General features: G+C 47.8%; 1 protein-coding gene across 1 annotated transcript; it reads left to right on the top strand.

Moving 5' to 3' along the window:
• The first annotated feature begins 57 nt into the window (after window positions 1-57).
• On the top strand, window positions 58-12,397 carry LOC122635419 (collagen alpha-1(IV) chain). The gene is made up of 26 exons (XM_043825625.1): window positions 58-672; window positions 792-834; window positions 3,266-3,665; window positions 3,759-4,063; window positions 4,150-4,284; window positions 4,368-4,475; window positions 4,567-4,788; window positions 4,866-5,057; window positions 5,151-5,267; window positions 5,345-5,509; window positions 5,613-5,915; window positions 6,007-6,390; window positions 6,486-6,692; window positions 6,786-6,954; window positions 7,071-7,198; window positions 7,297-7,735; window positions 7,866-8,215; window positions 8,306-8,572; window positions 8,679-8,850; window positions 8,916-9,161; window positions 9,253-9,618; window positions 9,737-9,952; window positions 10,079-10,450; window positions 10,572-10,743; window positions 11,071-11,185; window positions 11,273-12,397. The coding sequence occupies exons 1-26, from the start codon at window positions 653-655 to the stop codon at window positions 11,528-11,530; spliced, it is 5,871 nt and encodes a 1,956-aa protein (XP_043681560.1). The 5' UTR covers window positions 58-652; the 3' UTR covers window positions 11,531-12,397.
• The last annotated feature ends 199 nt before the right edge of the window (window positions 12,398-12,596 follow it).

Genomic DNA, 12,596 nt, shown 5'->3' with positions numbered 1-12,596 from the left:
AGTGTACGCCGGTCGCGAGAGAGTACCACGACCGCGCAACAGTCGTCGAGCGACGCGCGACCTGCTCGGAGCTGGCCGTGTAGCCGCTCGCGAGCGAGTGGAGAAGAGGAGTGCTCCAAAGCGGAGAACGGAGGGCCAAGAAGAAGGAGCGGCTGGCAGCCCCGCTGATGCACGACTCTCTCTCTCTCTCTCTCTCTCTCTTGCTCCTCTCCTCTCCTCCCCTCTTCCTTCTCCCTCCCACGAGTGGTTAGACCGACGAGAGAGATAAACACACGAGGAGGGAGCTAAGGCGGGGAGACGTGGACCACCACCAGAAGAAGAAAGAGGAGAAGGAAGAGGACAACGACGAGGACGACAATCTTTCTTTCTTTCGCGCTCTTTCTTTCCGCCGTACGCGCACGCGGATCCTTTCGGCGGAGGAATTCTAGCTTGCGTGGCTCGCCACTCTGCCTCCACCTTCTTTCCCTCCACCCGACTTCATTCAGAGCCCTCCCTGGATGGGACGGTCCACAGAGCGCGTCCACTCGGTGCCGGGTTACGCGAGATATTTTGTGAGACCGAGATCCGTTCCAAGAGTCGCCAACGTTTGACCTGTGCCTGTTCGTCTGACTTCTCGGCTCCCTAGCTCCGCTACAGGAATAGGGAGCTCGAAATGACCCGGTTGGGATTGCGGTGAGTTTCTTCTTTCTCTTACTCTTCTCCCGACTCGGTCCTCTTCGCCCTTCGACACGCCGCAGGGGGTAGCTCGTACGGCTCGTACCCTTCCTTATCCTTTCTTCTTCTTTTTACAGACTCGTCGCATCCCTAGTCTGCTTGACCGGGATCGTCAGCGAGGTACGTAGACGATGTATAATATTTCTATGTACGAAAACGCGCGCGCGCTCGGATATACGCTGGAAGAGCTAACCCTGTCGAGATTCTATGTACGAACTCGCGTAACGCGAACGCGATTATAAATATCCTTCCCCGTAAGGCGCGCAGGAACCACGACGAAACGGATCGAAAACCGCCGCTTCGGGTCCGATTTCGTTCTTTCATTCATCGACTCGGAGGAACACCTAGCGAGAGCGCGCCTACTCCGATCGTTCTCTCGCGCACCCCGTCGGCCGCACGTGCACGCACGTGCGAGCTACGTTTGCGCGCTCTTCTCAAAGCGAATCGTCGATTTAACTTTCGATCCGACTTTAGGTCCGATCCTTTGATGTTGCGACTTTTATTCGATGCTCGCTAGAGTACGATTAACGGGGTACCTTTCCAGGGAAATTCTCGCATTGGATTCGAATGGAATTCGTTGCGACGGTACTGCTGCCAGCTGCAAAAAGCTGCAAAATCAGAAATGGGGCAGTCGTACGTCGCGAACCAGTCCGCCCACGGGGCGCCGTAACCGCGCTCTCCATAATTTTATTACATTAGTACGTACACCGACACGCGAGACTGCTTACTCACTACTGAAAATAGTTCGGAAATGCTTCTCGTTTGGTTTCGCTCTCCGTTCGATGAAATCGAAGTCTGCCGTCGTGCTACATAAAGATCGAGATTAACTACTTTCTAAGAACAACAAGAAACCTCTTGGAGATTTCGAGTATAGCAGCGCGAGGCTGGCGGCAAGCGATCGCTCGGTAAAGAGATAGTCGCGTTCGAGATCGAATTTGTCGGCCTGGGTAACGAGCAATGTCAGAATTCTTCGTTGATTTACGTCCGCGTTAACGATGCCGCCAATATATATTCTATTGGATCGCTGCTCGAGAAAAGTACTACCAGTTGGCCAAGCCGATACGTTGCGAAAACTCTTCGACAATGCCGACGTAGTTTTCGGGTCGGTCTATTTCCTAGTTTGTCGGTACGTTGACGCAGAAGCAACGTGCTCCCAAGGAACCTCCCTCTCCGGCGACGAAGATCGACGAATCTACGAAGATTCGAAGGATTTTCGCTGCGTTCGGCTGACTTTACGTCACGTTCGGTGGGGTGCGTGTTTAAGGGCTCGATAAATATGTCGTAACACGGTAACGAACCGACCGGAGAATACCGGTTTTTCGCTGCACCGGTTTGCAGGCCGAGAGCGGCTCGTCTGGCAATCTCGAGGCGTGATTGCCTGGCGGTGCGCGCGAACGATTTATAAGAAAAAATGCCGAGTTGAGGAGTCAGCATGCGTGGTCCTCGTCCGTCCCACGTAAGTACATAAGCGTGTACACGCGCACCGATACACAACCTCGATGTTGTTCCGAAGCGTCGAGTTAACGGTTGAATCGCGGTACCGCGCTGCAGTGAAAGATGGCGAGGGATGCGCGGGTCGGGGCAAGGGGAAGAGGAAGGAAAACGAATAAAGAAACGAACACGAACACGAAGACGAAGACGAAGACGAAGACGAAGAAGAAGAAGAAGGTCGAGGATACGAGAGGGGGCGGGCAACGGATCGGTAGGCGCGATAGACGCGTGTCTCTGGTTGGCTTTGCATTACGTAATCGTGGTTTCACGAAAGCTACCGAGATAGGCGATAAAAGGGACAATTCTTGAACCGTCACGAAAAGATATCTTTTATCTAGAAATAAGAAAATTAGGTTAGATGCGTTTAACGAAATTGTTCGGACCGCGCGTGGATCGCGCAATTTTGATCAAAACGATCGTAAACGCGGTCGTTCTCTTTCTACTCTGACGCAACTCGACCGATTTTCGAATACCGATCCATAGAAATATCCACCTTTCGGTTATTATTCGGTATATATTCTGTTGCGATAGACTTTTTCGAATTTTCCGATTTAACGCTTTCATTTACTCTCTTTACCTCACAAACTCTTGCTATATTCGCGATTCGAGGGAAGATCCTTAAACGTAGAAATCGGTTTATCGGTCATGCGAGTTAACGATAAAAGCAACAGATTTCTTGTAAATCGTTATATCCCGCTGTGCGCTTCGACCCTGAGTAGTAAAGAATAAATATAAAAATGACGGCATTTCAATTCCAAGATTCGTCAATGAACGATGATCTCTCAATGATCGTAGTCGTTTCGAGGTCCGAAGAGCGTGCGAGGCTCAACGGCGGTTCGTCGTTACCGAGCGATAACGAGGCAATTATCTCTCTGCGCTTCCCGTCGGCGGGTGTCACTGCGAGATTTAAAAGAGAGAAAAACAAAAAGGAATACGAGAGGATGAACTTTCTTGGAAAATGACGAATAAATTCGGCTCGTTGAGTTTCTTTTCGGAATAGCTTAAAACGCGTGGATACGAATCCTAGCTCGTGCTTAAATTCTTGTTTTTGCAATGTCAGGAATATCAGCCCGGTAATAACACATGGGGGTCGGTCCTACCTTTGAATGCATCGCGAGGCGATATGCGAGGCGATGGGGGACCAAATGGCACCGACGACGAAGAGTCAAGTTGGAGAGATGAAACTCAGAACGGTGGAAAATTTCATTTGAACAGCGACTACGTCGAACACGATTACGGAAATAACGATCAACAAGAATATCATCCCGAGGGATCGAGAAATGCCGGATCTTACGGATCCGGACGCCGAGGCTATCTGAACAATTATCCGTACAAGTCAGAGACAGCCGGACGATACGGTGGATATTCAGACGGCGAAGAGTCGTATGGATCGGGAAATAACGACGATCGATATCGTTACCCTCCCGGACAAAGAGAATTCAATCGAACAGAATACGGAGGTAAAATACGATGGAGGATCTTTATGAGAAAAGTTAGTAACTATAGGTACGTCTGTGCAATCATGTAGCAAACGATCGGTATAAATATTGTAGGAGGCTACGAAGGCGATCGCGGCATTTTTCGCTATTATGGCCAAGGCCAAATTTCAAGAACCGACAACGTTCGAGGCCCCTATGATCTTAATCGAGCCGCCGTCGATCCTTCCATTTCTTACAATCGGGAATCTGGTTACAACGCTGGTAACAGTAGAGGACAAGGTGGATACGGAGCCGCTGGAGAATCCGAAAATTATCCGAGCAGTTATTCGGCTGTCCCTGTACCTGGGGCAACTCGATCTCGTAATTGTACCGGATCGGCGAATTGCATACCAAAGTGCTTTGCCGAGAAAGGATCACGCGTGAGTTGAGTTTTGAAGGATTAACGACGACGTTTTTCGACCCTCTTGGAGTCCGTAAGAATGACTATGTTTTCTTGCTCGAATAGGGTTCACCTGGCACGGTTGGGCCGCAAGGACCGAAAGGACAGCAAGGATTTCCCGGATCCGAAGGTCTCCTAGGTCCGAAAGGGGAAAAAGGCGATCCTGGTCCTCAAGGACCACGTGGACCGAAAGGAGATAGAGTGATTATCATTTTTAAGATATTTCACGTCATGGCGTTATCGTATTCTCCGTTATCGTTTACATATAATCTGACATTTTAAAGGGCAAAATGGGTATGCCTGGTTTTCCCGGAATAAATGGCATTCCTGGAGTTCAAGGTCCACCTGGCTTCCCTGGACTTCCTGGTAGAGACGGTTGTAACGGAACGGACGTATGTACATACGGAATTTCTCATTATCGCTCATTTCCTCATTTCTCGATGGAATTCATTTGCATACTTATATCATCTGATACATTGGCAGGGTGCTCCGGGTAGGGACGGTCAACCCGGTGAAATGGGACCTCGAGGTTTTCCTGGTCCTAGAGGTCCAAAAGGGGAGAAGGGTCAACCAGCTTTCGCAGGGAATTTTCCAGTTGGCCAGAAAGGAGAGCCTGGAATAGACGGCGTACGAGGTCCGCCAGGATCTCCAGGGTCGCAAGGACAGCGAGGTTATCCGGGCCCGAAGGGAGAACGGGGTTCACAGGTAAATGATCCTCTGGTTCTATTCCTACACGTATTTTTAAAGTTCTATAATGTACGGAGAAGTGTACTTGATTATAGGGCGCACCTGGTATCCCAGGACCGAAAGGAGAGAAAGGTAATATGGGGCTTGGATTTGAAGGATTAAAAGGAGATAAAGGGCAGAAAGGTGAGCAAGGTCCTCCTGGTACGTCGGGACCTCTCGTGCCGTTTGAAGGAGGAGGCTCGGAAATGGCCGGACCACCTGGTGAACCAGGAGAAAAAGGAGATAGGGTAATGGAATCTTACATTTCGATTATTTTCGTCAACAATTAATTTTACACGACGCAAGCACGTCTCCGTTATGCGCGAATTTATACGATTTAGGGCGACATGGGGTTGGACGGTCAAAAGGGAGAACCAGGAATAATCGGAGATCATGGTCTTCCCGGTGCATTGGGCATGAAGGGAGAAAAAGGTCTTCCTGGAGCTCCAGGTGGCCGTGTAAGTTTTTCTATCGTTATTTGGAAAAACGTTCTACTTTGTTTTCTGGACAAACTTGCCAAATTGAACGTTTATAGGGTAGGGATGGTTTCTCCGGACCTCCCGGTCCACCTGGTCGCAAAGGTGATCGAGGTTACGACGGATTGGACGGTCTTCCTGGTCGCCCAGGACAAAAAGGAGAACCCGGTCATGACGGACTTATGGGGGTTCCAGGATTGCGAGGACCACCTGGTCCACCAGGCGTAAGTTATCTTTCTAAACTCTTCCAAGATCATATCGTATCGTAGAGCGTCGTATCATACATCGACGTTGACATCGACTTAAGAAAGAGATCATAATTATTAGGGTGGCAAGGGAAGACCGGGTCCACCAGGTCCTAAAGGCCCACGAGGTTTTCCTGGTCCGATCGGTCCTCGGGGTTCCGATGGATTTCCGGGCGATCCAGGTCCAAAAGGTCCTATCGGCTTGCAAGGTGGGCCTGGTTTACAAGGAATTCCAGGTCCGGAAGGTTTGTCGGGAGAAAAAGGGGCGAAAGGAGAGCCAGGACTTACTGGATTTCCTGGTGGTGCTGGTCCTCGTGGTTACGACGGTCCTCCAGGACCGGTAGGTCCGCGAGGTCTACCTGGAGAAAAGGGATTATCGATTATGGTAAGCGTTGATTTCTTTCCTATACTCTTTTACAAACGAAAGAAAACGATTCTTTTTATCATTGATCTTTCCACGCTGATCCACTGCGTAGGGTCCTAAAGGAATGGATGGTATACCTGGTCGAGATGGAGAAAAAGGTCAGAAAGGAGAACGTGGTTATGTTGGAGTACGAGGCCGACCAGGAGACTCCTTGGATGGAATTCCGGGTTCACCGGGAGCACCTGGATTACCAGGAGAGCCTGGAACAGCAGGAAGAGATGGTACACCTGGTTTCCCCGGGGCACCTGGCGAGAAAGGAGATATCGGTGGTCGTTGTCAGGATTGCATACCGGGTTTGCGAGGTGCGAAAGGTGATCGCGGATTCGATGGTAATCCTGGTCTGCCAGGTCTACGTGGACCTGCCGGGGAACGCGGATTTCCTGGAGAACCAGGTATGGATGGACTACCAGGATCTATGGGACCAGCAGGACCACCGGTATATCTTTTAAAAAGTTGCCTTTATAAAATGTGAACGGTAAATTTTATGATTGCAAAGGCATCTAACGACACGATTCACTTTTGTTTGAATAGGGAAGAGACGGCACTCCAGGATCCCCTGGACCCCAAGGATCTCCCGGAGCACCTGGAATAGTTACGAAGGATATGTTGAAATTGGAAAAAGGCGAGAAAGGACTGCGAGGAGAACCAGGACGGCAAGGCCCACCAGGACTAGAAGGACCACCAGGAGAAAAGGGTAGACCCGGTTTGGAGGGATTCCCAGGATTAAAAGGACAGCCGGTATCGTTGAGCTCACTTATCCATTTTCTAATTATTTATAAAATATAATTTTGAATGTTACCATGTTGACGTATATTGATGGTACTATTTTAGGGAGATCGAGGATTTCCAGGCCAGGATGGTACGCCTGGTAGATCAGGAACACCTGGACGCAAGGGTGAAAAAGGAAATAGCTTGAAGGGAGAACCTGGAGAAGCAGGAAGGCCGGGAGCTCCTGGAGCGAAAGGTGAACCTGGACTTTACGGTGAAAAGGGTGAACCTGGTAAGTTTCATATATATATATACATGCATACATACGTACGTACATAGTATAACAATTTCGCAATGGGAGATACGAAAAGGATTTTTAATAGAAACTTTTCTACTTGCAATATTTAGGCATGTGTCGACCTTTGAATTGGATGGAAAGTTTGAAAGGCAATAGAGGTCCTCCGGGTGATAAAGGTGAACCAGGACCTCCCGGAGAAGATGGATTACCAGGTGATAAAGGTTTGCAAGGACTTCAGGTCAGTAGATATATAATTTTTGGAATATAATTTTTGTTATTATAGCTGCCAATCGTTTATAGATGCATATTTTAATCGTTGCTTGTGTAAAAAATCAGGGTCCTCCAGGAACTACTGGTCCGATTGGTGCAACTGGTCCTGTGGGACCACGAGGTTTACCTGGTCCTCGAGGAGAAAAGGGTAACACAGGACCAATGGGTTTCCCGGGTGAACCTGGTCGTGATGGACTTCCAGGACACGCAGGTATTCCGGGTGGAAAAGGCGATAAAGGAGAACCAGGAATAACTGTGAAGGGCAGTCCTTGTTTACCTGGACTACCGGGATCGAAAGGAGAGAAAGGTCTTCCTGGTCCGCCAGGAAAAGAAGGTCAAGTCGGATTGCCGGGATTAACAGGATTTACTGGTGAAAAAGGTGACGTCGGCGTTCCAGGTAATAACGGATTACCAGGTATACCAGGAGAGAAAGGAGATACTGGTCCGATCGGACCGCCAGGACCTCCTGGGGTCGCCGGAACACCGGGAGCTGATGGCAGTAAAGGTAGAACGTTGCTTTTTGATTAAAAAAAAAAAAAAAAAAAAAAAAAAAAGAGAGAGAGAAAGGAAAAAGAATTATCTCGGTTTTACTATTATCGAATCTCTGCTTACGAGACGTTACGTTTCGCTTGTAGGTGAACCCGGATTACCAGGAGAACAGGGTAGACCAGGCCTTCCAGGATTCCCTGGTACGAAAGGGGATCGTGGAGTTCCTGGTATCGATGGACCAAAAGGATATCCTGGACGACGCGGATTGCCTGGTACGATTGGTAGACCCGGCATCGAAGGTGTGCCTGGATTGAAAGGAGAAAGAGGCGAGAAAGGATCACCAGGCTTCCCTGGCTTACCCGGCATGGAAGGTAAACCCGGTCGGCCCGGCTTATCAGGACCAAAAGGAGATCTTGGTCCGGAAGGTCTTCCTGGTGCGCCAGGTTTACCCGGATATGACGGACCGAAAGGTGATACGGGACCACCAGGATTACCCGTACGTTTGCTTTTCTGATATATTTATTATAATAATTTGTCAAATGGACATTGTGAGATTCGTGATTATGTATTTCGTTATGTTTCAAAGGGTCGAAAAGGGGAGCCAGGACAAGTATCGGAAAAAGGACAGAAGGGAGAACCCGGAATGCCTGGCGTTCGTGGACCTCCTGGGCCACCAGGAAGAGATGGATACGATGGTCTCAAAGGAGAACCCGGAAGACCAGGTGTAGGACGTGACGGCTTGCCCGGTTTAAAGGGAGAACCAGGAATACAAGGACGCGATGGTTTACCAGGATTGCAAGGTCCGAAAGGTGACACGGGCGTACGAGGTTTCGTTGGTTTGAAAGGGGACGTGGTAAATATTTCATATCTACGCGTAACGATCTTCTTCCAGACGAGATTTCCACACGTTTTGTTTGATTTATTTCATTATCGTCTTAATTTCATTATCGTCTTCTTAGGGATTACCAGGAGAACCGGGAGAACCAGGTACGCCTGGTATCGATGGTTTACCGGGTAAAACTGGAGACGTCGGACTTCCTGGAGCACCTGGTTTCCCTGGAGCTGAAGGAAAAATGGGAGCTCCAGGGCGATCTGGACTCGATGGCGTTAAAGGCGATCGCGGTCTTCCCGGTAAATGGAATATATTCTTTCGTGAGTCTCTCGCGAGTCTAACTAACGAACGATATTGTTTTAAGGTCCTGTTGGCAAACCTGGCATTCCTGGTGCACCTGGCGAGAAAGGAGACAAGGGACCACCTGGACCGACGATTACGGTAAAAGGAGAAAAGGGCGAGCCCGGTCATCCTGGCTTAAGTGGACTACCTGGAAGTAAAGGGGAACGTGGTTTGGAAGGCTTGGCCGGATACGACGGAGAGAAAGGGGATAGGGGCCTGCCTGGCCCGGTTGGAAATCCTGGATTGCCAGGTTCAATGGGCCTGAAGGGTAAAGTCATATTTGTTTTATTCATGATTAAACGATTAAGACGTACGAAATCGTACGGAATGACACGTTAGAAATAATATTTCGTTCATAGGCGACCAAGGTCCTTCCGGTATTCCCGGTCTTCCTGGAATAACGATAAAGGGCGAGAAAGGTTTACCAGGTTTGATGGGTAAGCACGGACGAGACGGATTCCCGGGTCTTCCAGGAGAGAAAGGAGAACGAGGACTTCCTGGATTGCCCGGACCGAAAGGAGATATCGGGCCGTACGGTCCTACCGGGCCTCAAGGTGAAAAGGGTGACGTAGGCCCTATCGGTCTTACCGGTCCGCCTGGACGCGATGGTGCGCGAGGTCTCGAAGGAGTACCAGGTTTACCAGGTGAAAGGGGTCCAAAAGGAGACAGAGGACAACCAGGACTCTTCGGTGCACCTGGACAAAAAGGAGAGCCTGGGCTACCAGGTATAGTTTTTGCTAATACGTATCGCGGAGGTCGAGAAAAACTCGATGAAATTATATTACTAATGAATACTTGTTGGAAAAAGAAAACTTTGATGCATGCATCGATTCGCGCATATAGGTCAGAGCGGTTTGGATGGCATTCCCGGAGAGAAAGGTGACAGAGGTTGGGACGGAGCGAACGGACCTCCCGGAGAACTCGGTGAAAAGGGAGATCGAGGATATCCTGGTTCGATAGGTTTAATGGGAGCCGTTGGTTACATCGGTGCTAAGGGTGACAAGGGTGACGACTGTATTCCACCGCCCATAGGACCAAAGGGTGATCGCGGTTATCCAGGTACGGACGACCTTTCGTTTTATCCGATCCGATCTGACGAATGATTAAAATCGATCGAAAAGCAAGAAAGAAAGGAAAAGAGGGAAATCATGATCTATTACGTTAATCGTTTTTCATTTATTTCAGGCCCTGTCGGATTACCTGGAAAACCAGGCGAGAACGGACTCCCGGGACCACCGGGTTTCCCAGGAGCAAACGGCATAAAAGGAGCTCAAGGATTCATGGGACCACCCGGTCCGATTGGATTAACAGGTCCTGCTGGTCCTCCCGGGGCTCCCGGTTTGCCAGGGCTCGAGGGTCCTATGGGAGCTCCTGGACCAGTCGGAGAGCCAGGACAACCGTGCGAAACCACACCCGATTATCTTACCGGTATTTTACTAGTCCGACACAGTCAAAGTCAATACGTACCGACCTGCGAACCGGGTCACATCAAATTATGGGAAGGATATAGTTTATTATTCACGGACGGCGACGAGAGAGCCCATTCTCAGGATCTAGGTGAGATAATCGTATCGATTCGTAAACTATTGCCACGTAATGCACGATCGAGATGATTAGAATCGCTTGATTATTAATTAACCAACACTGACACGTCCAATAAATCCTTCTCGACGAACAGGTTATGCTGGTTCGTGTGTAAGAAAATTCTCGACGATGCCCTTCCTAGTTTGCGACGTCAACAGCGTTTGCCATTACGCCAGTCGCAACGATCGTTCTTATTGGCTATCGACGAATAGTCCAATCCCTATGATGCCAGCCGAGGAATCGGCGATAGAAGAATACATCTCCAGGTATATATTTGAGATCTTTTTTTTTTTTTTTTTTTTTTTTTTTGAGAAAATTCTCTCTCTCTCTTCCTCTCTTTGGAAATGCATTGGTATCGAAATTTGCATCGAGCAAACATCCTCGATAAATGTATCCTTATTAATAAACATGACCGATCACGGTATACGCACGAGGTTATGAAAATGAAGTGTCGCTATTCATAATTAATAAGCGACATGCCTCGCGTTACATATTACGTACGATGCATATTATGCGCGATCACAGCGAGTTGAACGTATGTGCGTAGATGAAAATATGTAAAAACGTGAAATAAGCCAATAACTGATTCGCAGGTGCGTAGTATGCGAAGTTCCAGCAAACGTTCTGGCCGTACACAGCCAGTCTCTAAACATCCCGGACTGTCCAAGCGGATGGACCGGGCTTTGGATCGGATACAGTTTCTTGATGGTACGTCTTAGAAACTGTCCCAAATTTGTCCAACTTTCATAACGAAAGAAAAGTTTACTCACGCGCCTTTCCTTTTTTCCCTCTTAGCACACTGGCGCAGGTGCTCAGGGTGGCGGACAGTCGCTGTCCAGTTCAGGTTCGTGCTTGGAAGATTTCCGGGCGACTCCTTTCATCGAGTGCAATGGCGCGAAAGGTCACTGCCATTATTATTCGAACGAGTTTAGTTTTTGGATGGCTACCATAGAGGACAGCCAACAATTCCAAGTGCCCAGAAAACAGACCTTAAAGGCAGGAAACCTTAGGTCGGGAATAAGTCGCTGCCAAGTTTGTATAAAGAATACGTAAATTTTCCCTTACTTTGTATTCTCTCTATCTTTATTTTATTATCGCGACAACGATAACAACGATCGTAACGAGGAAGAAACAACAACGATGGCGAAACGAAGAAATAAGAAAGCATACGAATTGGTTGTAGGAAGAGACGATAGAAAATTGAGAAGTCGAACCGAATCAAACACAACGATTCCTCATTTTTTATTCAATCTTTGTCTTCTCCTTTTTCCTCCTCTCATTCTCCAACTTCCATCCATATCTCCCTCCTCCACTACCTTCCTCCTTTCCCTCTTGAACGTTTCGGTGGTCAACTTTCGATCCTAACGTTTCTTCTTCGATCCATTCAGAATTTCTCTCCCTACGTATTTTTATATATAACTATTCAAGCAAGTGCCTTAGCGCGTTGGCACACTTAGCATGTAAAATAATATATATTTATATCTCGCTAAAAAAGAAAAAAAAAACAACAAAAAAATCAACAAAAAAAAATAACAAAAAACGTATGAACATTTAAGATTATCGTACTACCACGGACACTGCCCATATCCAATATGGCACATTTTACATATTGTATATTAATATAAAAGATCTTAGCCTCGTAATTGTGTGAAGCCAAATATTTAAATAAATAGGTATTTTGCTACGTAGATAATAAAATTATATTTTCAAATCTATCTGAATCCATCTGCCGACAGGATGCACTACATCTGCATACATAAATATGTACATATGTACGTCGTATCTATACGTAATACGGTCGAACCGTGTGCGCACGAACCCTGCCTTCTTTTTTTTTTTTTTAATCTCGTTTTTAACATCGACTAACTATTATTTTTAACGACGCATTCACCGAAAAATAAAGCATTCTGTAAATCTCGATGCCTTTTTCATCCTTATTGTAACGCCATTGTCTCTACGGGTGTTGCGTTTCTCGACTGTAGAATTTTTCTTATCACTCTTACTACGGCGCTTCGTTTTTTGTCCCGTTAAATGAAACTATCAGGTGAGTAAGATGGAATATTTTTTTTATAAGGCCGACCTTGACAAGATACTAGCAAGGGCACCGACGTTCCTGGAC

This window comes from Vespula pensylvanica, chromosome 18, assembly GCF_014466175.1.
Source record: "Vespula pensylvanica isolate Volc-1 chromosome 18, ASM1446617v1, whole genome shotgun sequence".
Lineage (NCBI taxonomy): Eukaryota > Metazoa > Arthropoda > Insecta > Hymenoptera > Vespidae > Vespula > Vespula pensylvanica.
Note: the sequence above shows the minus strand (reverse complement) of the source record. Positions and strands in the feature narration are given on the sequence as shown.